This window comes from Macrotis lagotis, chromosome 3, assembly GCF_037893015.1.
Source record: "Macrotis lagotis isolate mMagLag1 chromosome 3, bilby.v1.9.chrom.fasta, whole genome shotgun sequence".
NCBI classification, from domain to species: Eukaryota; Metazoa; Chordata; class Mammalia; order Peramelemorphia; family Peramelidae; genus Macrotis; species Macrotis lagotis.
The window spans coordinates 285,443,976-285,471,233 of NC_133660.1; the positions used below are offsets into that span (position 1 = coordinate 285,443,976).

Below are 27,258 nucleotides of genomic sequence, written 5' to 3' on the forward strand. Positions count from 1 at the left end.
TCACCCACGTTGTATATCTTGGATAGTGTTCGGCATTGTCTGGTTCTGGGTTTCAGGGAGGAAGAAAAAGATCACAAGGCTGGCAGTGACAGCTATGATTCCCAAAATGAACTGTGGAAGAACTGGAATGTAGTACTTGAGTATATTCACCAATGGGGCTAGAATCACCCCAATCCGATCTATTGTAAGAATAAATCCATAGCTCATGCTCCTGTAAGGACAAAGACCTGATTGTCTTAGATATGCCCAGTTAATTTTCCCCTTCCCCTACTCCTTCTTAATAGAGTCCTTAGAGCATATCCATGGAATATTGAAATTCTTAAAAAACTACAGGAAACTTAGGTCTCCTGGAATTTATGCATTTGAAAGGAATGAAACTTTTTAGACTCCAAATGATCATTTCAACAAGTAAGTAGATATTTTAGTTTCATCTTACCTCAACAGTTCTATTTACTATTTTTACTCTTTTCTTCTGATATCTAGAGCTGATTTTCTTATAGCTCTACTCCTACTGTAGTGTAAACTACTTCAGACTAGGGACTGTTGGGGAATGTATTGACTCAAAAAACTAGGAATACTATAGGCAGCAAAAACAAATTATGTTGAAAGATAACACAAAGAAGAGTTATGAGAAGACCCCTTCCACCTCTCCCCAACTTCTTTGCAGAAGTCAGGGGTCCAAGGGCATGAAATATAGTAGATATTTTAGACTTTTTCAATGTCCTAATCACTTTTGCTGATTTTTTTTTTTACTCTTCCATCTCTTTTTCTTTTATAAATATTATTTGTTATATGGTATGGGTTTCCAGGAGGAGAAGAGGGAGAAGAGAGGAGAAATTTAAGTGATATGAAAGCAATAAATATTCCTACTTTTTTTTAAAGAAGGAATAACCAGGGGCAGCTAGGTGGTGCAGTGGATAAATCACTGGCCCTGGAGTCAGGAGTACCTGGGTTCAATTCTGGTCTCAGACACTTAATAATTACCTAGCTGTGTGGCCTTGGGCAAGCCACTTAACCCCATTTGCCTTGCAAAAAAACCCTAAAAAAAATAAAGAAGGAATAACCTCAAAAGCTTTATTATTTTTCCTCTTCTTCTGATATGTATGGCTGATCTCTCCTCCTAGTGGAGTGTAAGTTACTTTGGACTAGGGACTGTTGAGGTATGTATTAACTGAAAAAAACTAGGAATTCTATAACCAACAAAAACAAAATATGTGCAAAGATAACAAAGAAGAGTTATGAGAAGACTCATCTTCCCCCTTAATGAAATTTTTTTCTTCTTTCTCTCCTTTTCTCTTTACTCTTATCATCCTAACTCTAAAGTTTTCTTTTCCCCTCCATCTCTTCCTTCCTTCCTTCCTTCCATCCATCCATCCTTGCTCTTGTGCATACAACCTAACACTAAGGATAAACTATAGGACCTGAAATCAGAAAGACTTGGGTTTGAATACATGAACCTTGGCACAGACTTGTATAGAATCACAGAATCTGAGAGTTGGGAAGAACCTCAGTGGTTACCTAATTCAACTTATGCATGAAGTAATCCCCCTTATAATTCACTCAACAAGTGGTTGTCCAGCTTCTGTCTAAAGGTCTCTAAGGAGAAGGGACTCACCACCTTTAAGGGTAGTTCATCATGAGCCCATTTATAATATTGAAAAACTTTCCTGACATCAAAGCTAAATGTGCCTTTTGAACATTTACTATTATACCTGGTTCTGATCTTGCTTAGAGCCAAACAGAACAAGACTACCCCCCCTCCACAAGACAACCCTTCAAAAACTAAAATTCCAGACCTCTGAATCAGCTTTTCTTTAGATTAAACATGTCAAGTTCCTTCAATTACTCCTCTTAGATCATAAACTCAAGAATTCTCTCACAGGTTGGGCACAAAAAGTTCATGGATTCTCTAAACTTGCACATCTTGTCTTTCTTTTGTGACTTCAATTCTGCATTGCTCATATAGCACAGCACTCTCTCTGAGAAGGGCATGTCATGCTGAGTGGCCCTGTTCCAGTGTCTTTCATGCTGCAAAATCAATTCCAAAGTTCTTAAGAAAGGCCTTGAATGTTATTTCCCTGTGAGCACTTCCCTATGTGAGTTACCCATGAAATAATCTTTTGGGACAAGCCTATGATTCGCATTCAAACAATATGGCCAGGCTATTGGAGTTGCACTCACAGTAGTAACATTTGAATGTTTGGAAGTTTAGCTTACAAAAGGACCTCAGTGTCTGGTACCCTCTCCCACCAGATGGTCTTCAGAAATTTTTCTAAGACAATTCAGTTTCCTGGCATGAGACTGGCAAACTGTCCAGATTTGACAGGCATACAACAATGAGGTCAGTTCAATGGCTCTGTAGAACTTCAGTTTGGTACTCAGTCAATACTTCTCTCCCACACTTTCTTTTAGAGACACCCAAATACTGAACTTGTTCTAGTAAAGTGTGTGTCAACTGAAATATTAATTTGTACCTCCCTAAAAAGTATACCGCCAAGGTAAGTGAACTTATCCACAGTATTCAAAATCTCTTCATTTACATTAATCAATGTTCCACATATGACTGGCATGGTGCTGGCTGATAGAGCACTGATGTTTTCCTGGTGTTAATTGTTAGGCCAAAATTAACACAAGGAGAGAGTCAATCCTTTCTTTGTTGCATCTCAACTTCAGAGGCTGCATTGAGGGCACAATCATCTGCAAATAGAAGATCAGGCACCAATTCTCCCTCCACTTTGATCTTGGCTTGTAGCCTTTCAAGTTGAGGAAGTTGCTATCAGTGATGTAGCTGACCTTGATGCATGAAGGCATTTGATAACATGGTTGAAAACATCATGCTAAATCCTTGGGAGCAAGGACACATCCTTGCTTACTCCATTGGTGACTGGGAAATCACGAGAGTCCATTAACCAGAACTGGAACAAGCATACCGTCATGAAAGTGATGCTCAATACTGATGAACTTCTTCAGACAACTATATTCTGACATAAATTTTCCACTGGTTCTGGCAACAGACAGTATCAAATGCCTTGACAGTTCTACAAACATTGCATAAACCTCTGTTCTGCTCCTGGCCTTTCTCCTGGAATTGTCGGTCAGCAAACATTAACAACCATTTCTTAGCCCTTTCTGAAGCTACACTAGCTAGGAGGTAGATGACCATGTACCAGACAATGGATCAGCCTATCAAGCTAATTTACATCTTACTGAGAACAAGAAGAATCCCTCTCTATAGAGAAAAAAGGAGGTGGATGGGCTCCAGAAAAACAAGAATCTTGCAGGGAGTGACTAAGGGAACTACTAGTCTGTGATTGTCACAGGACAATTTATTCCCTTTGCCTTTATAGAAATGAACAATGGTAGTATCCTTGAATTCCTAGAGAGAAACTCCTCTTGCCATATAACCAAAAGATTTCTATCAACTTTTGTATGAGCAATCAACCTCTCATCTTATAAATCTAACTGGAATAAGTATCAGGTTCTTTGCCACTTGAAAGGAGCCTAATGCCATTCAAAATCTCTTCTTCTTTTGAAGCTTCATCAAAGAAAGAATGGACTTCAACATGAGGTAAAACTTCTATGAATTCAGCATTGATTGATTGTAAGAAACATGCATATTTCCAAAACTTAGAACCATCATAAGTGGACCAAAAAGGATGGGTGTCCATAATAGAAATGGGCATACCCTATACATGAAATCAGGGCCTTTATCTCCTATCTAGAAACAAACTCCTGTCTTTTGTCCTCAAGTGACTGGATATTGCCAAGGTTAAAGGCCTATCCAAAGTACCCAATTCTCTCCTTTTGTGGGTTCAAATTCTTTTTCACACTTCCCCTTCCCCACTATCTGGCAGTCAGGTTTTGAAAGGGATAATACAGATTTGTGAATCTGACTCCTGGTTCCACTTCCTTCACTAATTCACCTAACCTAACTTAACCAACATTCCAGAGAGTCTATTACTATGGCTTCTTCATCTTCCCTAGCAGTTTCTCTGTAAGATATACTTTCCTCAGTTTCCCACAACTAATGTAGAAATCACTACTAATCACTTATCACATTGATGATAGGCTATTGAGAGCACTATGAAAGAGCCAAACCCATCTTCCTAGGATCATTTTCTTATTACTAATCAATATGGCTCCTTCAGCACTGAGTGGCTGAGATGCATGTTAGGTTCCTGACCAAAAAAATAATCTTCAGGGTATCATAAATGAATTTTAAATTGTAACTTTACACATAAAACTGAATTTCACCTGCCTTCTTGCACAGCCAAGAATCCTACATCTCTCTGAGTTTCACTTCCACTTTACTTTTGATCTTTCCTTATTGTTCTGGATAAACAATCCTAATGGAATATTTAATTGCTTCTAAATTTCTCCATCATTTTTATCAAATCAGTCTTGATGTTTGCAAGAGTTCTGTTCTGATTGAACAAATGCAATTCTATCCACCAATCTCTGAAACCTAGCCACTCTTTTTCTGCTTCACTGTTGCTTACTGTATTGGTCCAACAAGCTAGCAAGAAATCTCAGAGAAGTGCTCCAATCTGTTGAATTAATTCTTCTAGTAGTCATTTTGCTTTGGGGCACATCCTTCCATTGAAGGGAAATATTTAGCTTGGAGAGTGTAAGTCAATAGTCATTCCAGCCATATTGGCTTAGTCACTCTCATACTCTGACTACTTCTCTCCCCACAGTCTCTTAGTCTATTAGATGTCAATTTTTCTTGAGGTGATGCATCCAGGAAGTTTTATTGTATTTAGGTAAATGAAAGACAGTGTTGAGGATGAGAGGATCATGAGATGCACAAGTTTTCAGTAGTGGGTGACCATTGCTCTTACTGTTTCTAATTCCATTCCTCTCAAGGACTCCCTGCATTGTCTTGTAGTCTGACCTTTTTCTAACATTAAAGTCAGTCAGAATTGGGACAGCTAGATAGTGCAGTAGGTAGAGCACTGGCCCTGAAGTTCAAATTTGACTTCAGACACTTTTTTACTTACTTAGCTGTGTTACCTTGGGCAAATTATTGAACTTCAATGCCTTGCATAAAATAAAAAGGCACCCAGAATAATGCTTGCCCCATTTGGGCACATTGAAGATAAAGGTTTACAGGTCTTCATAAATTTTTCTCTGACCTCATCAGGGTTCATCATGGCAGGAGCATAGACACTGCTGATACTGGTGTGGTATTTTCCTGCAAGTGACATTCACATTGTCATGAGTCAATCATTCACTTCTTTTGGTAGACATACAAGCTTATTACTAGATTAGTTTGTACTGCAAAACCTACCCCAACTTCCCAGCCTTCATTTGACAGTCTTATTTCAATCAGGGCTGCCATTTTGATGTGACACCTGCAGAGTTCTCTTGCTAAAACAGCTGCTTGTCATTCAGATTGACTGGATCTCCTGTTTTCTTAAAGTATGTGTGCATTCACTGAACCAATGGGGAGTAGAATCATCTTTGCAGTAGCTTTCTTATATGGGGTGAGTACATGAGTGTCTCTATGTCATTGTGTGTGTGTGTGTGTTTCAAATATAGGGTTGTATTCCTGTGTCAAAATAATCAGTCCAGGATTGGAGAAGCAGACAATTTTAGTGCACCTTTCCTAGCCCCTCCAAGGGGGCTCGCAAATCTCACTCCCACTTCCAGTGAGATGACCCTGGACTGTCTATGTGAAGGGTTGTGACTACAGCTCTGACTATACCTACACCTGCTGCTTCATCACTTGCCTATTGTCACAGGACTTTGAGATGGGTAAAAATGGGAGAATAATATGTAGGATGTCTTTTGAATCTCATACTAAGACATTGACTCATTCTTTCTTCCAGAGTCATCACTGTGGCTAGACAGAGTTAAGGTGACTGTTTATGGTTTGAGATGCAGTGGATGACCTCACATCTTTGATATCTAACCAAGTGTTAAGCAATCCATAGCACTTCAATTGCCTTCATGGCCATTGGAAAAAATTGTTTTCATTTGCCCATTCCACCAGGGATTCTTCCCATGCTTGAGGAAGGATAGTTTGTTAGTAGTTTTACTTTGAAATTGAAAAGGCCCATGAAATCATATAAATGATGGCATGATTTACCCATTATATTAATTATAGGGAGAGGAATGTTGTGCAAAGACATCCTTCTCACTGCCTTTATGAGAACTTTCTCAATCCATGGTCTGATTTCAGGGAAAATAAAACTTCTGGTGATGGTCTGAATGCTTGAGGAGTCTTTGGTCTTGTGAATGTGGCTTCTCTCCAATATCAATGAGGCCCCTCAATGCTCCAGCATCAATGGCCTGGAACAACGTGTACTATCCAAGCCTGACTCTCAATGATATAATCAGTAGCATGAACTTTTCCTCCCAGGACTCCAACCATAGCTTTCCCCACAGTCTAAAGACTTTGGTTTCCTAAAGGTTTCCTGGAGGGAGGGGGACAAGTGAATAAGCCACTAATACTAGTTGGCATCATTTAATGTCAGAACTCCAGCTTTTCTTCCCAATTAATTAAAACAGTCTTGACAAATACTTTCACTCTGGTCCATCTTGATAATTCACCAATGTGTTTGAGATCCCTTAGTTACCCTCAAACTAATTTAGCCCCTCTGCTGAAACTGTTTATTGGCTGATGTACATACTACAACTTTTTTTTGCAAGGCAATGGGGTTAAGTGGCTTGCCCAAGGCCATACAGTGGCCAAATTTGAACTCAGGTTGTCCTGACCTCAGGGCCAATATTCTATCTACTGCACCACCTAGCTGCCCCAAAGTTAGTGGTGTAATGGCTACTTTTTATCCCCAAAAGCTCTGACCTACCTGACTACTGTAGGTAGGAGCTCAACAGAATAGACAGTTCTACAGGAACTGCAGACCACAACACAGCTAATTCCTAGTATTGTCAAAACAACTCGCAAAATTCCTGTAAAGCAGAAGACCAAAATGTATAAATTAAGCAGAGTTCAACACATCTTGGAACCAACCATTTATTTGCTCATGTATACACCCTGTAAATTCACAGGTCCACCCATATAATCATCCCTCAGTTTGTCCCCCCAGTCATACATCTGCTTCATCTACCTATCCATCTATCAATTTTATTAGAGACAGCTAAGTTAGTATAGTTATAGGGCTCTACAGCCAGAGTCAGGAAGTTCAAATCTTGCCTTTATAACTTTCTAAACTGGGAAAGCCTCAGTCATTTAACCTCTCTCAGTCCAGTTTCCTCATCTATTATATGAAGATCTTGGGTGGTTCTAAGGGGGAAAAATGACATAGTACATGCAATTTTCAGATCTTAAAGAGCTCTGTAAAGGGTAACTATAATTTATTTGTTTCATGTGACAAACACTAAAAACATATTGCATTTTATTGTGTGTAAGGCTCTGTGCTAAGTCTTGAAGAGGTAATGTGAATATAAATTCAACAATCCCTTCTTTAAGGAGCTTGAAAAAGCTAAATTCAAACTATATGTCATTCATTCACTATCTATTCTATTCACTTGTTTATCCTATCAATTCATCTTTTTGATTTTCTGCCTCTCTACCAGTCCAAATTCTATGCTTCTAACCATCTGTCCCACTGTCTATTTATCTATCTACCCAACCATCTATTCACTGACCTATGTATCCACTCATCCACCTATTAATGTATCCATTTATGTTTATCTATATAATCTGTCAATCTGTCTGGCTATCCATCCATTCATTCATCCATCTGACTGCCCATCCATCCATCCATCCAACCATCTGTTCAGTGATCTAATTATCCACCTTTTGATTTATGTACCTATATCTATCTATTTATCTACCATCTATCTATCATCAATCCATCTATCCATTTTTCTATCTTTTAATCCTCTCTACCTAGTCATCTCTCCTGACAAGGGTTTGAATACTAGTTCTGTCATTTATTAGCTCTCCAGTTCTGACCAAGTTGGTTCTCCTATCTGAGCTTATTTTCTCTTTTTTAAAAAATGAGAAGGTTGAAGAAGTGCCATGAACCAGTGAAAAGAGTGATGCCTTTGGAACCAGTGGACCTAAGTTCAAATTCTGCTTCTGAGGCTCACTGAAGCTACACATAGATATAGCTATAGACATAGCTTTCTAGTACACTAAGGTTTAAAGAAACTTGCTCAGGATCATTCAGCTGGGAACTATTTGAAGTTCAATTTAACCTCACTCCTTTCTGAATCCAGACCCAGGACTCTATCCTCTAGGTCACCTGGCTACCCCTCATCCTCTGCTACTCCTCCCTCCTCTTTACCTAGTTCCCCAAACTCTCTTACCTTGAGGCAGAAAAGCACTGGCAAGTATTGACAGTCCACCAAGGAGGAGGCAAGCCACCACAATCATTCTACGGCCAAAGCAGTTCATGATGAACATGGAAACAAATCTGCTTACCAAGGTAGAAGCCCCCATCAGAATCTGGAGCATTTGAATATTGCTTCCCAAGTTCTGAATATCCAGAGAGAGCCCATAAAAAAGCATAGCTGTTGTGAAGCTACAGCAGATGGGGGAAAAAGAGAGAATCCATCACACTTGTAGCCCAAAATTTGCCATTAAATGCAGTTCCATTCAACAAGCCTTTTATGAATGCCTGTTGGGTACCAGGGTCTATACAAGTGCTAGGAGTTCATGTTCTGCTAGGGCTGGCTCTGCTCCATGAACACAGTTAAATGAATAGCAGAAACATTTGGGAGGGCAAGGGGATCATTAAGGAATGATCAGAAAAGGCCTCTGTGGGAACTGGTGTCTGGGTTTGAGCTTTGAAGGTAGCCAAGGATTCCAGGAGGCAAAGGTGAAGAGGAGTGGGTTGTAGGCCTGAGGAACTATGATGCAAAGACAGAGAGTGGAAGATGGACTCCTTAGTTCAGGAAATAGCAAGAAAGTCATTTGGGTTGTAATGTAGAAAGTGTGAAGGGTTGTAATTTCTTTCTTTAATAATCAACTTTTTCTCAATTATATTTAAAAACAATTCAATAATTTATTGTTTTTCTTTAAGTTTTGAGTTCCAAAGAAGAACTGTAAATGACTTATATATTCTCAGCAATGCTAGGATCCAAAATAGTCCCAAAGATCTCTCTCTCGCTTTCCATTTTTCTTTCTCCTAATTTTCTTCCACATAATGGCTATGAAAATGTTTTGCAAGGTTGCACATATATAGCCTATATCATGTATAGCCTTTCAGGGAGAGGAAGCATTTTCCAATTATTTAGATCTGGCTTTATTTGTGTGAGAAATATTCTGTAATTATGTTCATATAGTGTCTGAGTTGGTCTTCAGAAGTAGTGTCAAAAGTATTTTATATTATCTACAGTTATTTTAAAAGGAATATCTCTATCACTGCTGAACTTTGTTGGTAATATACAGAAATGCATATATTTATGTGGGTCCATTTTATATCCTGCAACTTTGCTAAAGCTATTAATGATTTTGACTAACCTTTGATTAATTCTCTAGAATTTTCTAAGAATACCATCATACCATCTGCAAATCATCATCATGGTATTACCTAATTTCATATAGTGTTTTAAGGATATTTAGAAGGAAAAGAGGGGAACTGGGGGATAGAGAGGAATATATGAGACATCAAAGTCTAATATAATGAGGAGATATGATCACTCTGGTCTCAGAAAGAAAAGAAACCTACAGGGTGAGAAGTAGGAGAAAAATATTGAAATGATGAGAGAAAGAAGGTATTACTTTGGAAGTGGGAGAGGATTCCACTCAACAATACTAATATGAAGGTATAGAATTAGTGGGATAGGAGGATGAGAACCTTACTCTGGATGAAGCCTAAGGTTTTGGTGTTTGAAAACGAACAAGTTCTGGAAGGGGGGATAGAGCTGAAACCACTGGGGCCATTGGTAACTAGAGGCACAGGAAAGCATGAATATAGAGAGGAAATTTCCAAGTAAATATAGAAAATATAGAAAATATAGAAAAAATGATCAACAGAGGGACCTCCCATGGGCTCATGAAGTCTCTGACATCTGAAATAATTGGTGTTGTTCTGGGAGAGAGAGACTCAGTGGAAAAGAGCAATTTGTGGGGTAAACCCTACCAGACAGTGATAGAAAACACATAGAGTGAAGAGTCATGAGAATGGTTCTCTTAGATGCTTCAATGCAAGATAAGTACAGGCTATAGTGGAAAACCAGAGAGTTAGAAGGGTTATGAATCAGATAACAAGCAACTGGAGGACAGAGAAGATGGATAATAAAGAAATTCTCTTTTTAAAAAGTTGCAGATATGGTGTTCACAGAGAATCCTCCTTCTGTGATCTGCCTTAGATTGGAGTGAGCTCTGTGTGTGTGTGGTACATTAGCCTCTTTGTATTTGATTTCTATATATTACTTTAATATATATATATATATGTATATATACATATATATATATATATATATATGGAGCTAATAGTATTACCCCTTGTTAATTATTTGGGCTTAGAGACTTTCCACAGTTACATCTGTGATTCAAAATATCCAAGCTAGGAATATGCTTTATTTATTAAAATAAAAAATATGTGGATCAAAAAAAAGTTGTAAGTAAGAAATTTTTTAAAGTAATGAAAAGAACTAGCTGAAGTGGAGGAGAGGAGAGAGAATTCTACTTGACTGAGAGCAAAAAAGGAGGAATAGAGAATGAGATAAAAGTGAGAGAGAGAAAAAAGAACTAATAAGCAAAACACTGAAGGGGAAAGGATAGCAAACAGGGAGAAGAGAGCCAGTGAAATGTGGATCACCTTAAAAAAGATTAAAGGAAAGTAACTCAGTGGACACAATACTCTGCTTACAGCAGTCCAAAGGAGAAAATCTTACTTGCCCAGGGTTACAGGGTCCACGGTCCAGGGACTTGTCCAAAGTCACAGGATATGTCTTAGATGTGGGAGATCACAAAGTCAGCTCTATTTTCACTGCCCACTTCTTAGAGTGAAAATACCCTCTTCTTTTCCTGAACCAGCTTCTAATCATAGTCAAAACCAAGGTTTGTGATTTTTCTTCTAAATTGCCTAGCCAGTATTTTGCATCTCCTTTGATTGCAAAGAGATTCCCTTTTTCCCAAGAAACCACTTTCTAACTAATACTTTAACCTTGGCAAAAACTTTAGGGATCCAATAGAACTCCAACTTCTTGCCTTTACTGAGGTTTTCATTCTTTTTCATGTCACTTTTTCCCCCAACATGATAAATGAGGGGACTTTATCCTTTCCATCTTCCTCCTCTTCTTTAGGTGAATACCTGACAAACACAGAGAACTGGGCAGGGGGAGTAGAAGGTCATTTCTCCCAATTTATTGTTTGCATAGTGAACCTTTGGGCTCCAATGTCTGAGGTACAGGTCAAGTGACATTGAATGTCTCTACAGAAGAAATATTTTAGGCTAGGAATGATAATCTTATCACATGTTTGGCCTTCAAATATGATAGCTTTACAGTTGAAGATGATATCATGTATCTAACTATGCCTTGATGTAGATTCCCACTCATTCATGCCTTCTCAAACTGTTTATATCTTCCCATAGGATTGCCACAGAGGACCATGCCCCTGTCCCTCATCATTTGACCAGTCCATACTGTCTTCCTCCCAGAAATTCCTTAATGAATTTTCTCTACTTCCTGTCCTTCAAATTTGCTCATTGTATAACTCACTCACACATAACATGTACCTTCCCATAACCCTCTGGGTGATATTCCTTTCCAGTTCTTTGAAGACTGGTGTTCCACATCTCACTGTCATACACAATACTGGTAGTGTATCAGCATTAGAAAGAAGGGTCACTGTTTTTGGAAGAGGCTTATAGTAATTAAAGGGAGTTTTGCTTACAACCTAAGTATGCTTATCTTCTACTATTGGTTTCTTGATTCAACACATTGGTCACATGTACTATCTCTACCAGTAAATTAGATCCCACTTAGAAAGTGTGAAAAAGGTTTCATCAAAGGGAAATATTTAAATTTAAAAAAAACAAGAGATATAGGGCGAAACCTGAGAACCAAGAAGAAAAAGGTAGTAAGTAGATTTTTTGTATTAAAGAGAGGAAAGATATTCTCCAGCCTTCATATAGGCAAGATCTACAGATCAAATCAGAATCTTTTTAATTGACATGAAAGACATCTCAAAAATGATGCATGATTTCATCTTGCATGTCAGGAGAGGAAGAGGGTAAGTAACTGGGCTGCCCAACTGTGGCACTGATACTTGGGAAATATAAAGAGGTCAAGGGAGGTCTGTGAAGAGGCTAAAGTACTCACCCTTGACTCAGGATCTCTGGAACAACATGGACAAAAAAATATTTAAGGAGAAAGAAAATGAGAATGGGTTTTAATATCCATCAGATGGTATCAGAGAGATAATCCCTGTCCCTAAAATTTTGGATCCATAGAAACATAATATTAATTTTTGAATTCCTTATTTCCATGATCACTTAAGAAAGTTCTCGGGCTGCTTCTTGCAAAGACTTTTCTTCTCTGAAATATGTTTCAGATGTGTTCCAGCAAAATGGTGAAAGATATCATACTCAGGTCACCTGAAGATCACCTGAAGAAATTGAGATGCTTCATTTGGAGGATAGAAGACTTGAGTAGGAGTGATATGAGCCCTGAATTCAAGGACCTGAAGGGTTGACATATGCAAGAAAGTAAATATTTCCTCTTCATGGTGCCTGAGACAGAATGATTAAGAGCCAGAGAGTGAGTAACAGGGAAACAAGTTTAGGCTCTATGTAAAGAACAACGTTATCATTCAGGTTGTCTGAAAGCAGAATGAATTGTGCCAATAGACTGTGTATTCCTTCTCATTAGAAGGTTTTAAGCAGAAGCTGAATAATTGTTAGTGAGACTTAAGTCATTAATACTGGTGAGAGAATTTCTTAATTTCAGGCTAAATTGGATGACCTCAAAAGCTTCTTGTTGAGTTTCTTAGTTGTGTCTGACTCTTCATGACCCCATCGGGCCTTTTCTTGGCAAAGATACTGGAGTGTTTTACCATTTCCTTCTCTGGCACATTTTATAGGTGAGGAACCTGAAGTAAAGAGGTTCAAACAACTTTCCCAGGGTCACACAGTAAGTGTCTGAGACCAAATTTGAACTCAGGAAGGAAAGTCTTTCTGACTTCAGGTATAAAAGGTTATCCTCTGTGCTAACTAGCTCTAAGATTCCACAATACTGTGACTCACTGATACAATGATTGAAGCTCAACCTAACTTTTTCTAGCACCCATTTATCTGTCTCCCTGCGGTATTCTTTTGGAGGTGCCCATAGACTTTATTATTCCTTAAACATTATAACATTATACTGAACGTACCCTTCGAAGGACAAACACAGGATTCTAGTTTTCAGGACTGGAAACCGGAACAAATCCAACATATTGTAATGGGCCTTTGATGCAATGAGCTTCTCCCCTGCAGTGGATCTCAAAGTCTTTAAAGAGAAGAACCAAGGATAGAATGAATCTGGAGTTTGGAGTATGGAAGTACATAAGGAAGGAGCAGGAAGGATTTGGTTGGTAAGAGGTTCTAAGCAGGAAGAGTACCACTGAGAACCCTCAGTTCACACAAGATCAGCAGAAAGAACAGTTGTACCCAGGTGTATGACTACAGCATTAGGGGTGTAACTGTGGACTCATAAACCCCCTATAGCGATGCTCCTCCATGGAACTATTGACATCTAACTTAGACATAGACATGGAAATCTATGGAACATCAATGCATTTTAAGAAAACTAATGAAAACACATCAGAGGACTATCTGAATTATAAGACTAAATGATTCTCAAACTTAGTGAGCTCTAATACATGTAAACCATAAACATTAAAAGTCAATAAAAGGAAAAAATCTGCACTTTAGCATTGACTCTGGAATCAGAAAACCTGGATTCAAATCTTGCCATTCACATTCTCTGTGTGACCTAAAATGGTCCTTTATTCTCTCTGTGCCAGAGTTTTCTAATTTGTAAATTTAAAGGTTCAACTAGAAAGCTTCTGGGATACCTTCCATCTTCAAGTCTGGGATATATGGTCCCTGAATAAATATTGATCACACACTCTCCCTCTGTGTGTCTCTCCAGGCACTTGTAATACAACAGAAAGAATGCTGACTCTGGAGTCAGATTGCTTGTGCTCAGATCCCTCCCTTAAGACTGGTGTGAACTTGTGCAAGTTCCTTGAAACCTCTTTGGACCTCCAGTTCCTCATCTGGAAAATAAGGGACTGGACTAAGTGGCTTCTAGACCCTTATATAGGGATTTATTAGTGTAAGACCTTATTTGCCCTACACATGACTACTTTAACTGATGATGCTATATTTTACAGTTGTTGAAAGTGTTCACCAGATTTGTGGGAAAAAATACTGAGACTTTCTTTTTATACTATTTCGTGAAATGCCTTTACTATGACTTGTGTTGTTTGACTTTACAATAAAGGTGACCCTACCAGTGGGAGCTTGTGATTTCTGATTCTGAGAGATTGTAGTGTAGAGAGAATATCATGTTTCTGAAGGATGGTTCCTCTCCTTGGAATGAGACAGAAGACTGAGGCTTTAGCTTTGACAGCACTTTCACCTACTGTGTGAATTTGGCATCATAGAAATTCAAAACTTAGGAATCAGAGCTGGTTATGCTTGGATAATGCACTTATAAGTTAGACAAATTCCCTAGAAACTATATATATATAGATGAAGAAGCTGAGACCTGAAAGATTAAGTGATTTGCACCCAGGATGTGGTTGAGGAAGTTGACTAAAATGTTTAGCATTCTCCCACATTCTCAGTGGCTTCTGTGCCATCCTTGTGTTCCTATAATTTACTAGAGTACAACTCATTAAACTCCTTTCATACAAATTTGATTAGGATTCTTTTTCTAAATTTTCCATTTGTAAGTAAGTGACCTTTGGTAGCCTAACCACAGTCGTGGCTGTTATGGGGCCAAAGAGAGGCAGGGAATAAGCCCTTATTATTTCTATATGACAAGCACTGTGACTAGTGCTTTAGAAGTTTAATCTCATTGAATATTTATTATATAATTTTCTCATTAACCATTTTACATTGTTTCTTTATAGAAACCATTAGTAAAAAAGAAAAGAGAAGGAAAGTAGAACTAGTAGACAAGAAGGAATATGAAGAAAAGAAGTCAGGAGGGCAGAGTGATGCAGGAATCCATAAAGCAGAGAGAAGGGGAGCAGCTGGCCCTGGAGTCAGGAGGACCTGAGTTCAAATCCAAGCTCAGACTCATAATAATTGCCTAGCTGTGTGACCTTGGGCAAGTCACTTAACCCCATTGCCTTAAATAATTTTTTTAAAAAGCATGGAGATGGAAAGAGACTCCCCTTTCCCACCTCCCTCCACCAAGGCAACTTCACCATCTTCCCATAATTCAAGTATCTCTTCTTCCCCCATTCCTCTTTCTGATACAGCTGGGAAGTCTGAAAAATTAATGTCTTCAAACAGGCAAATTTATTATTGCCTCCAGGGACCTCAATCTCTCTGTCCCCCATACTTCTCCAGTATGAATGAAAGCATTTCCCCCAATCCCTTGTTGTTTCCTGACCCACTGAGATTTGGAGAAGCATTATTAGAGATGAGACTTTCCTCTTCTTAGGCCTCTAGCTACTTCAGTTTGACCTGAAAACCCATTTCCCGCTTGCTAGTCCTGACTCCTCCTTCCCCTCTCACCTCTACAGTCAGGTTTAAATCCTTTACTCCATTGAGTTTTGCAACTTTTCTGAGCACCCTTAAGGCATCATCATATTTCTTGTGGACAATCAGCCATCTAGCAGATTCTGGCAACCACCTAATGAAATAGTGTAGGACAGATAGGATTAATTCTCCATTTTTCCTTCTTCAAAGTCACATTTTTTGGTTGCATTTGTTTGTTGTGGCGGAGTTGGAGTTATTTTTAAAAATTCTAAAATTAATTACTTTGTATTTCATTATTCAATAGAAAGTTCACATGTAAAAGTTTTCATTCTCAATTATGTCACACGTCTCATAATATGACCAGTTACTGATCAACTATTGTACTTCTTTTTTGAATTTTTTTTTAAAAATTTAAAGCAATGGGGTTAAGTGACTTGCCCAAGGTCACACAGCTAGTCAATGATTAAGTGGCTGAGGCCACATTTGAATTCTGGTCCTTCTGCCTCCAGGGCCAGTGCTCTATCCATATAGTACTTCTGGATTTTACTCTTTATATGAGTCAGAACAGGTTTTTTCCTTTTTTTGTTTTTGTTGTTCAAATTTGTCCTATTCAATAGATAGATTAGGCAGCATTTAAATCACCCTTCAATTCCTTGAAGCTCTAACTGGGAGTAAATCTCCTCTTTCTCTGTGCCATGGTAAGAGGAGATCTCAGGTGCATAGTTCAACAAGAATTCTATTGTATCAGCAAAGCAAATATAGATAAAAGAATTCAATCATGTGAATATGTCTTGAATTTCTAGTCAAGAAATGAATATTTCCCTTCATTCTAAGTGAAACTTGTCTGACCTTTTCTATTAGAATTGGTTTGTTTCTCTGATTTTCAGACTTCCCTCCAAAACCTCTTCATTTTCTTATTATGCTAGTAAAAGAAAAAAAAATAAATCAATATCGCAAGTTTAGCACCATGACATAATAAAAATAATAATGTTAAAACAAAGACCTTCTGAAGTTACCTAATATTTCTTCTTGTTGTTCTGATTAGGAAAATTAAATATGTGCTTAATAAACCCTCTTCATATTGTAAATACAGTTTTTCCTAGAACATCTTTGAGAGTAGCAGAACAGATTACTCTTCTTTTGGACTGTGTGATCTTTACTGCTTTGGCCAAACCAGTTCAAGAATTCTGTAACAGAATTTTATATCTTGATGAGCTAGGAGTCTCCTTGGAAACAAGAGAAAGAGTCAAAAAATAAGAAATAGAAATAAACTATTCTAATTTAACTAATGTTATTACTACAGCATAGATCATTAACTTCATTCCATACAAATTTTATTGGGACTGTTTTTTAATGATCACTCAAGTTCCTAAAGTCACGAACAATAGCATAATTATACAAGACTTTCCTAATGCTGTTTTTTTTAATTTTAGAAAGGTTTTATTTATTTTGAGTTTTACAATTTTTCCCCCAATCTCTCTTCCCTCCCCCCACCCCCCACAGAAGGCAGTTTGTTAGTCTTTACACCATTCCTATAATATCCATTGATCTAAGTTGAATGTGATGAAAAAGAAATCATATCCTTACAGAAGAAACATATAGTATGACATATAGCAGAATTACGTAAGACAATTTTTTTTAGATTAAAGGTGCATAGAAAGTCTTTGGTCTTTGTTCAAACTCCACGATTTTTTCTCAGGATACAGATGGCATGCTCCATTGCAGATAGCCCAAAATTGTGCCTGATTGCTGCCCTGATGGTATGATCAAGTCCATTAAGGTTGATCATCACTCCCATGTTGATGTTAGGGTGTACAATGATCTTCTGGTTCTGCTCATCTCACTTAGCATCAATTCATGCAAATCCTTCCAGGCTTCCTTGAATTCCCATCCCTCCTGGTTTCTAATAGAACAATAGTGTTCTATGACATACATATACCACAGTTTTTAAGCCATTCCCCAATTGATGTACATTCACTCAGTTTCCAATTCTTTGCCACCACAAACAGAGCTGATATGAACATTTTTGTACAAGTGATGTTTTTACCCTTTTTCATAATCTCTTCAGTGTTTAGGCCCAGTAGTGTTATTGTTGGATCAAAGAGTATGCATATTTTTGTTGTCTTTTGGGCATAATTCCAAATTGCTCTCCATAAAGGCTGGATGAGTTCACAGCTCCACCAACAATGTATTATTGTCCCAGATTTCCCACATCCCTTCCAACACTGATCATTGTCCTTTCTGGTCATAATGGCCAGTCTGAGAGTTGTGAGGTGGTACTTCAGAGATGTTTTAATTTGCATTTCTCTAATAATTAGTGATTTAGAGCAATTTTTCATATGACTATGGATTGCTTTGATTTTCTCATCTGTAAATTGCCTTTGCATATTCTTTGACCATTTGTCCAATGGCTTGTCTTTTTTAAAAAATTTGACTCAGTTCTCTGTATATTTTAGAGATGAGTCCTTTGTCAGAAACACTAGTCATAAAAATTGTTTCCCAATTTACTACATTTCTTTTGATCTTGGTTACAGTGGTTTTGTTTGTGCAAAAGCCCTCAGTTGTGAAAGGATCATAAAGCTAGTAAGTGACTAACCTCAGAGTTGAACTCATGAAGAAGAGTCTTCTTGACTCCGAGTCCAGTACTCCATCTATTACATCATCTAGCTGCCCTTAGCAATCTTAAAGTTCACTTAGTCTGACCAATCATTTCACAAAGTAAGAAACTTGGGTATGCAGAGGGTAAGTGATTTATCTAAGACTTCATATTTAATAAGGAGTAAAATTGTGATTTGAACTAATGACTTACGATTTGAAACATAATGATTTTTCTATTCTACTCTTGAATCTTGGAATATTCTTCTTGGTACATTGGCAAAAGTCTATTTATCACAAATAACTGTCATTTCATTTTCTTTACTTCTTATAAAGCAGAGATAATTTGATGAAGGTCTCCAGGTCCAAGTCTATCTCATTCACTCATGGATTTTAATTCGTGACATTTTTCCCAAGATGGGAAAAATGCTCGTCCTCTTACTAGATTCTAAACATCCTGAAATGAGCTTTCCTAGTATAAACAAAAGTTTGAGATTCTTCATCCTCCATTCCAATCTCACAAAGAAAGAGCATGAAGACACTTACCAAATAGTCAGGAAGAAGGTGAAGAAGGGGGCAAAGACTATCAGCTGGAATTTACGCCATTCCTGGATGCCATAGGCCCGAACCCCAAGAAGTAGATGCCCCACACTGATGCATAGTCCTATGAAGACTGCTGTCTGGGGTCGGTGCTGGATGGTGGTCCATTCAATGACTGAAAGGAAACCCCAGCACAGGATTAATTTCAGATACATGTGAGTTCCCAAAATTCTCACTTATGCAAATCTTGAGGAAGCCCCCAAAGAAAACTTACCAATGGCCCCACTGCTAAACATGGCTCCTGATATTGAAAACCCAATCAGGAAGCAAAGACAACAGTAAACTGAGAATGTCTGAGCAAAGGCAGGCCCAGAGCTGGAGACAGCCACCATGAGGAAACTTGGAGGCAGCATTCGTTTTCGCCCAAACCTATATCATGGGAAACCTGATGCTTGTGACCTCAGGACAAAGGCATAAAGTCATCCCTCCACCCACCAGTCTTTGCTTACTCATAGTCTTCATTGCTAAACCAACTCTTAAATGCCTTCCCCTTCATCTCCTTCCTCTAGCTTCCCTGGATTCTTTAAGTTTTAGTTGAAATTACACCTTAGGAATTACACCTCAGTTCCCCTTAATGCCAACATCTTCCTTCTGAGACTACCCACAATTTATCATGTATGTTTCTTACATGTGTCTACTTGTTTCCATGTTTTCTCCCCCACTAAAAATGAGCTCCTTGAAGGCAGAAACTAATTTTATTTTGTTTTCTTTCCTTAGTACTTAGCCCACCCAGTTCCTGGCACATAGTAAATGTTTCAGAAATACTTGTTGATAAAAGGAGAAGCAAGATGGTGGAGTAAACAGGAACGCAACAGAACTCTCCCCCAAAGCTCTCTAAATACCTTTAAATAATGGCTCAAAAGAAATTCTAGTGTCATAACTCACAAAAAAAAAAAGAGTGAAACAATTTTCCAGCTCAAGATAACTCAGAAAATCAGCAGGAAAGGTCTGTTGCACCAGGGTGAGAGAGGTGAGAGAGGTGGATGGTTCAACACAGACCCCACCAGTGCAGGCCTGGCCCCAGCAAACCAGGAGCAGACTTGGAAGCCTCAGAATGAGCAGTAGTGGCTATTTTCTGAACTCTCATCTCACAGAGAGTAAAAAGGTTGAACAATAGGTCAAAAGGAAATTATATAGGTCTCTTTGCAAACAGGACTCTGTTGCTCTGACCATACTTGGATCCTGGTTGCAGTCCTGGGTAGCAGTTCAAGGGAAAGGAGGAGTACTAGCACACCAGAACTTGGGGCCACAGAGGAGAAGGGATCTCTTTACAGTTCTAAGACAAAAAAAAAAAAGAATTCTCGTGATCGCTTACAGACAAGAACATAGGCCTGGAGAATAGCAAACATTTATCCTTAGATCATATCACCTTGGAAGAATTGAAACCATACAGATCCTCAGAAGTATCTCTGAAAACTGCTACACAAATCCCTAAAAGTTTGGGACAGGGTGCCATCCACCCTGGAAGCAGAGCCGTTTTCACAAAGAGTTAAAATCAATTCATAGATTGGAGAAATGACCAAACAACAGAGAAAAAAATATGACCACAGAAAGTTCTAAGTGAGAAAAAAGTTCAAAACCTGCACTCATGATCAACTTTGAAGGATGCAGCTCCTCTCAAGAATTCAGAGAACTAGGACAACCCTGGGAGTCTTGTTATGGACAATATCATCCACATACAGACAAAGAAAACAAAACAGAACAGAACAGAACAAAAGAAAAAAACAAAAAAAAATAAACTACAGATCTGAAAGTATACTAGGATCACATTTTAAAATTTTCTCATATTTCTATGCCATGGTTTTCTTTCTTTTCCCTCATTCTTCTTATTTCCCTAATTCTTCATACAGAAAGTGACCAATATATAAGCATGTTAAAAACAAATATACATGTACAATGTTCACTAGACTGACATTGAGGGGAGACGGGTGGGAAGGGAAGGTAGAAGAAAATTGTACAACATAAACATGTATGTGGATGAATGTGGAAAATTTTTTATTTCATGTAATTGGAAAAATAGAGTAAAATATCAATAAAAATGCAAACTCAGAAGAAGATAGCAATGTCCCAACAGCCAAAGCTTCCTAAAAATTTGAATTGGTCTTAGGAAATTAAAAAGAATTTTTGAAAATAAAGTAAGAGAGGTAGAGGAAAAAAATGAGACTGATGTAAGAAAATCATGAAAAACAAGTCAGCAGTTTAGTAAAGGAGACACATAAAAAAATACTGATTAATTCCTTAAAAGCAGAATAGGCCAATTGATTAAAGAAATCCAAAAAGTCAATGAGAAAAACATCATAAAAAGCAGATTTAGTCCAATGAGAAAAGAGACACAAAAATTCACTGAAGAAACAAACTACCTACATGGGTAGATGATTCTGATAATGCCTGAGAACATTCTCATTATTAGAGAACCTAGAGTGTGTGTGTGTGTGTGTGTATACAAAGATAGAGACAGAGAGACAGAAAGACAGACAGAGAAAGCAGGTATGAGATGAATAAGAAGTAATATCTAAAAAATGAAATTAAGAGGTGAGAGAAGACTAGACTGGAAGAATGGGAAAATTAAAATGGTAGAAATTGTCTTACTTAAAAGAGGCAAGACAAAAGGTTTTATAGTGGATGAAGAAGAGAGATGAAGTGAAGGGAGAGTGAGTGAACTTTACTCTCATCAGAAATGGATCAAAGAGGGAATAACATACACACTCAATTGAGTATAGAAATAAATCTTTCCCCATAGGAAAGTAAAAGGGGAAAGAGATAGGGTGTGTGTGTGGGTGGGTGGGGGTAATATAATAGAAAGGAGGATAGGTTGGAGGAAGGATAATCGGAAGCAAAACACTTTTGAAGAGGCTCAGGGTGAAAGACTAGATCAAACCAGGGATGGGTAGATGGAGATAAATATAATTAGCCATGGTGACTGTGAAAAAAATTTGGAAGCAAGTTTCTCTGATAATGGCCTCATTCCTGAAATATAAAGAACTGAGTAAAATTTATAAATGAATGATCAAATGATACAAACAGTTTTCAAATGAAGTTATCAGTACCATGTATAGCCTTATAAAAATGTTCTATCTCATCGTTTGGAGACAAACAAAACAATTACGAGGTACTACCTCATACCCATTAGACTGGTTGATAGGACAGAAAAGGAAAATGACAAATGTTGGAGGCGATGTAGGGAAAATGAGATATTGACATGCTGATGGATTTAACCAATCCTAGAGCAATTTTGAGTTAGGCCCAAAGAGCAATAAAACCATGCATGCCCTTTAATCTAGCAATGGCACTACTAGGTCTGCATTCCAAAAGAGATGGGGAAAAAAAGGAAAAGGATATTTGTGACAGTTCTTTTCTCGTAGTAAGGAATTTGAAAGGAGGGGAGCAAGTCAGTGGAATGACTGAATTAATTGTGGTATGTGATTATAATGGAATGCTAGTTTGCTATAAGAAATTATGAACAGGGGGCAGCTAGGTGGCACAGTGGATAAAGCACCAGCCCTGGAGTCAGGAGTACCTGGGTTCAAATTGGGTCTCAAACACTTAATAATTACCTAGCTGTGTGGCCTTGGGCAAGCCACTTAACCCCATTTGCCTTGCAAAAAAACCTAAAAAAATAATTATGAACAGGAAAAATGATAAAAATCCCACATGTACAAAAATATTCATAGCAGCTCTTTTTTGTAGTGGCAACAAATTGGAAATTGAGGGGATGCCCATTAATTAGTAAATGACTGAACAAATTGTGGTATTTGTATGTTATGGAACACTATTGTTCTTTAAGAAATCATGTCGGATGAGATTTCAGAAAAGTTTGAGAGAATTGCATGAATTGATGCTGAATGAGATAAGCAGAAACAGAACCTTATACACACTTACAACAACATGGGGGTGATGATCAACCATGATGGACTACCTCATTCCATCAGTGCAATAATCAGAGACAATTTTAGGAGATTTGCGATGGAGAATACCATCTGTATCCAGAGAAGCAACTGGTGAAGCATAAACTAAGACAAAGCTTATTATCTTCACTTTTTAAAAGTTGTCTTATATATTATGTAATTTTGCCATCTCTAATGTTTTCTTCCTTTTGGATCTGATTCTTCTCTCACAAGTTCAATTCTGAACAATAGTTATCATGGATGCAAATGTGAAGCCTGTATCAGATTGTCTTCTGTTGAGGGGAGGGAGAGGGAAGGGAGGGAAAGAGAAAATTGTAAAACTCAGAACCTTGTAAAAAAATGATTGGTAGAAACTACCATTGTATGTAATTGGAAAACAAATAAAATGTTTATATAATAAAAAAGAAATCATGAATAGTGCGTTTTTCCCCGTTAGTTCTAATTCCTCTTTCACAACATGACTAATATGGAAATAAGCTAAACAAGATAGTAAATGTAAACCTTTTACCAGATTGTTTGCTGCCATCTGGAGGACAGTGGAAAGGAAAGACGATTAAAAAAAATAGAACTCATCAACTTGCAAATGGATGAATGCTGAAAACTACCTTTACATGTAATTTTAAAAAATTTTTTTAAGTAGGGAAAAACCTGAAAGGCATACATGTACTACATATACAATAACAGCAAAACTAGAGGATAATCAGCTGTGAATGACTTAGCTTTTCTTGGCAAAGATCCAAGACAACTTTGAAGAATTTATAATGAAGAATGCTATCTATCCCCAGATAAAGAGTTGATAGTTTTAAGATTGAAGCAGATTGAAGCAAACTGTTTTCCTTTATTTATTTTTCTTAACATTTCTTTTTTAGGGGCAGCTAGGTATTACAATGAATAGAGCACAGGTCCTGGAGTCCGGAGGACCTGAGTTCAAATTTGACCTCAGACACTTAATAATTACCAAGCTGTGTGACCTTGGGCAAGTCATTTAACCCCACTGCCTTACAGAAAAAAACCTAAAAAATATATTTTTAAAAAATATTTCTTTTGGGGGGGGCAAAGGGAAGCCTATGTTTTATTTCTCCCCATGACTATTATGGAACTGTTTTGAATGCCTATAAATTTATAATCACATCAAATAGCTTCTTTCTCAAAAGGGTGGTGGGGGATAAGAAAGAGAGAGAATTTGGAATTAAAGCTTTAAAAATAAAATATTAACAGAAATTTTAAAAAAGAAAAAAGAGAAAAGAAATAAAAATAGTAAATAAGTATTTATACTTTTATTTGCAAATTTAGTTTCTTAAAGGGCCTCAAAGAAAAAAAAAGAAATTCTTGATGATTGACTATTGACTGAATGACCTTTGTCCCATATTTAGCCCATCACCAATCTGACCATTTTACTGTTCTTTCCAGTCTTGGATTCAAATCCACCCACAGTCCTGAATCTAGCCCTAAATGTTCTCCTTGCTATTGTGAACTGTTAACATAGCATGGGGGGGGGGGGGGGGATATTGGATCGGAATTCTGCTTTTGACTTGAAGTCTCTTTATTTCCCTGGATCTTGAAATCCTCCTTTGTTAAAAAATTGGGAGTGGACTAAATGATCTATTTTATCATCTTCCAACTTTCAGTCTTATGGTCATAGGTTCCCTGGGTTTCAAAAGTATCTGTGTCCAGATGAAACTCACCTGTCTATGAGACAGCCCCATGTGAGATATCCCACCAGAATCCCAGAGAGAAATATTGACTGAGACAAGGACCTCAGTGACTGGGAGTCACACACCAGGTCCCACTGAAAGAGAAGATAAGAGTATTAACTTTTAATGTGAGGAGAGAGAATGCAGGGCTCAAGACTCTTGTTGATGATGTGATAAGAAAAATTGTGGTGGGAAATACTTTGGCTCAGACTTCTGGCCCTACTATGATAAGAAAAAGACACTGACACTGTCATACAATTAGATAGCATACAAAGTTGAATTTGGGACATTCATTTCTAGCCTGTTTTGACCCTGACCTTCCTTATATATCCATTCTTATCTTCCTTCTTCTGATATGTACTTTTATCTTCCCCTCCTGCTTTCTGTAAAATTCCATTGTTCCCACACTGCTTATATATTTTATATTCCATGTAAAGCTGCTGAAGTTCTTTGACATTTATTCTCATACAAATGAATCTGTATTTTGAGCAAAAAGAAAATCTGCAGAATAATTCTCTGCATTATTGATCTGGTATTTTGCAGAAATCAATAGATGGATCCTCTACTAAAATATTTTTTACCACAAAGGGAGCTGTGAATTAGAAGGGTGGCAGAGGAGAGAAATTTAATTGTATCATTCATCAAATCAAATTCCAAATCACTGTTACCACCGCAAAAGGGAAAGGAAATCTTCATGGAATGGGAATGATGCAGCAGAAAGAATCTCTTACCTCAGTCACAATGAAAGAAGTGATGATGCTTTGGTCATAAACCCCAACCATCAACACATAGCTCCGTCTCCAGCAGGCTCTGGCTTTGTCCTGTGACATTTGGGGACAAGGGCAGCCACTGTGGCCAGGAGAACCGGAGACATCTTTCTAGTTTCCCATTGGAATCCAGAGGGATGGAAAGCTTTAGTAGGGAACTAAAATTAAGGTTCTCACTGACACTGAGAAAAGTTGAGGTATTGTCAAGGAAAGGAATTCGACACCGATGATTAGGGACAAAGGCTATGAAATTCTCTAGCAGAAAATGGCTACTCATAAATATTAGAGGAATAACCAAAGAAAACATCTGAAGTATCTGAAATCTTCCCCGGTTTCCAACTTCAGAGAGAAGATCCTCAAATGCCATCACGACTGGGATATTGGTCTCAAGAAGAGAATTCCTTCAGAGAGATACCTACAGAAGAAAGTTGTCCTTTGATCACAACCAAACTTCAAATATTTATATTTTTATCCCAGAATCTTTCTCCTCACATTAATGGAGCTTTGTAGACAATCAATGTTCTTGGGTTTGTGCAGAGAGAAGGATGCCAAAATACTGCAGACCATTCACCAAGAAAAACTGGAATAGCTTTAATATCTAGCTGGATGGTTTCATCAGTACCAAGCCTGTATACTCAAATACAGGATCCCTAGTAGAGCTCCACTCTACACATGTAGTCCATGTTAATGACAGGAAGATCTGTTTAAAAAGGGCTCATGAACTTCCAAAACAAGAGAAATGTTTTCCTCAGGAAAAAACAGATAATTCTGAGCCAGTTTTCTATGTTAAGTATGACAAATAATTTCCAGAATGCATCAGTTAAAAATCAACTTCAGATTGAAGATGTGTAGCTTTGAACTGGCTAAGTTCTCATGGTTTTCTCATTCTGATTTGGGATTAGCTCCTCACCTTTGATACTGGCCCATTCTTCTTGCTTGCTCCTTGTACTCATGAGCAAGGGGGCTGCACACTCCTCTTACATGCTCTGCTTGGCTTGGCAAGAGAATTATGAGAGAGGATATAGTCATGGAGCCAGCAGTCTGCTTGGCTCCACTACCTGCTTTCCTGGAAAGAAGCTCCTTCAAGATCAATACCAACTCTGCAAAATGTATGGGTGCACTTGACTCCAGTCCAGTCCCCAAAGTAATATCTCTAATGGGAGGCTGAGTCTTTGTAGGGGAGCAGGATTATGTAGGAAATAACAAATAAAATTAAGAGAATACAGAGAAATTCAGAGAAAATGGCAATTTTGTGCTAACCAAATGCACAATAAAATAAGCAGGACTAGATGAACAATTTATAAATTAAGAACACTAATATAAATAACAATAACACTGGAAGGCAGCCTAACTCAGGAATTTCAAAAGCCAACCTTAATCACAGAGAATTAGAACCTAGTTCCATGCTTTCTGGGGATCTAGAACCCAGGGGAATATTGGGGTCAGACTCATCCTTTGTGCATCAAACATGATCATTTTGTCAATTTTCCTGAATTGTTTTTCTATTTGATATGATTTTGCCATGTTAGGATGTCTATGGATAGACAGGCATCTTAAGGGGAAGGAATAGAAAGAGTTCTCCTTTCCTAGGGACTTCCCTTAGCCTGGGTCTTCCTCTCTGAGATGCCCTTAGACCCACAGTTTCTACCTGGGTTCACTTGAACTCACTGACTCTGGGACTTCTCATTCAGTCAATGAACTTGGCTTCAGCTCAGAAAGGAGATGCTGAACCTTTACACTTAATTTAATATCTCCTCATTGACCTTTGCTATTATTGGATTCTGGTTTTCAAAGACCAACTGCCCAGAACTTAGGAGGTTTAATTTACCTTCTTGCATCAGGACCTTTGATTCCTTTATCTTGTTATCTAAACTTTGAACAATTGTGTACAAACCATTGAAGCCAGGGATTTTACTACAGGTTCCATCCTCAAATTTTGCTTGCTTTGAAGTTATGAAGGTCCCAATTACTGGTCTTCATATTAGCTACTTATTTTAGAATCCTCCTGGGTGGACTGTCCTAGGCCACTTCCTCCTTCCCCACCCCTTTTTATTTAAAAATACTTTTGTCTGTA

General features: G+C 37.9%; 1 protein-coding gene across 1 annotated transcript; it reads right to left on the reverse strand.

Moving 5' to 3' along the window:
• On the reverse strand, positions 1 to 25,551 carry LOC141519407 (solute carrier family 22 member 11-like). Its single transcript, XM_074231654.1, is given in 10 exon segments — positions 1 to 211; positions 6,813 to 6,915; positions 8,281 to 8,495; positions 13,298 to 13,413; positions 15,660 to 15,777; positions 18,765 to 18,933; positions 19,033 to 19,187; positions 24,409 to 24,512; positions 25,149 to 25,190; positions 25,192 to 25,551. Coding segments are annotated over 10 exon segments (1,593 nt in total).
• Positions 25,552 to 27,258: the final 1,707 nt, after the last annotated feature.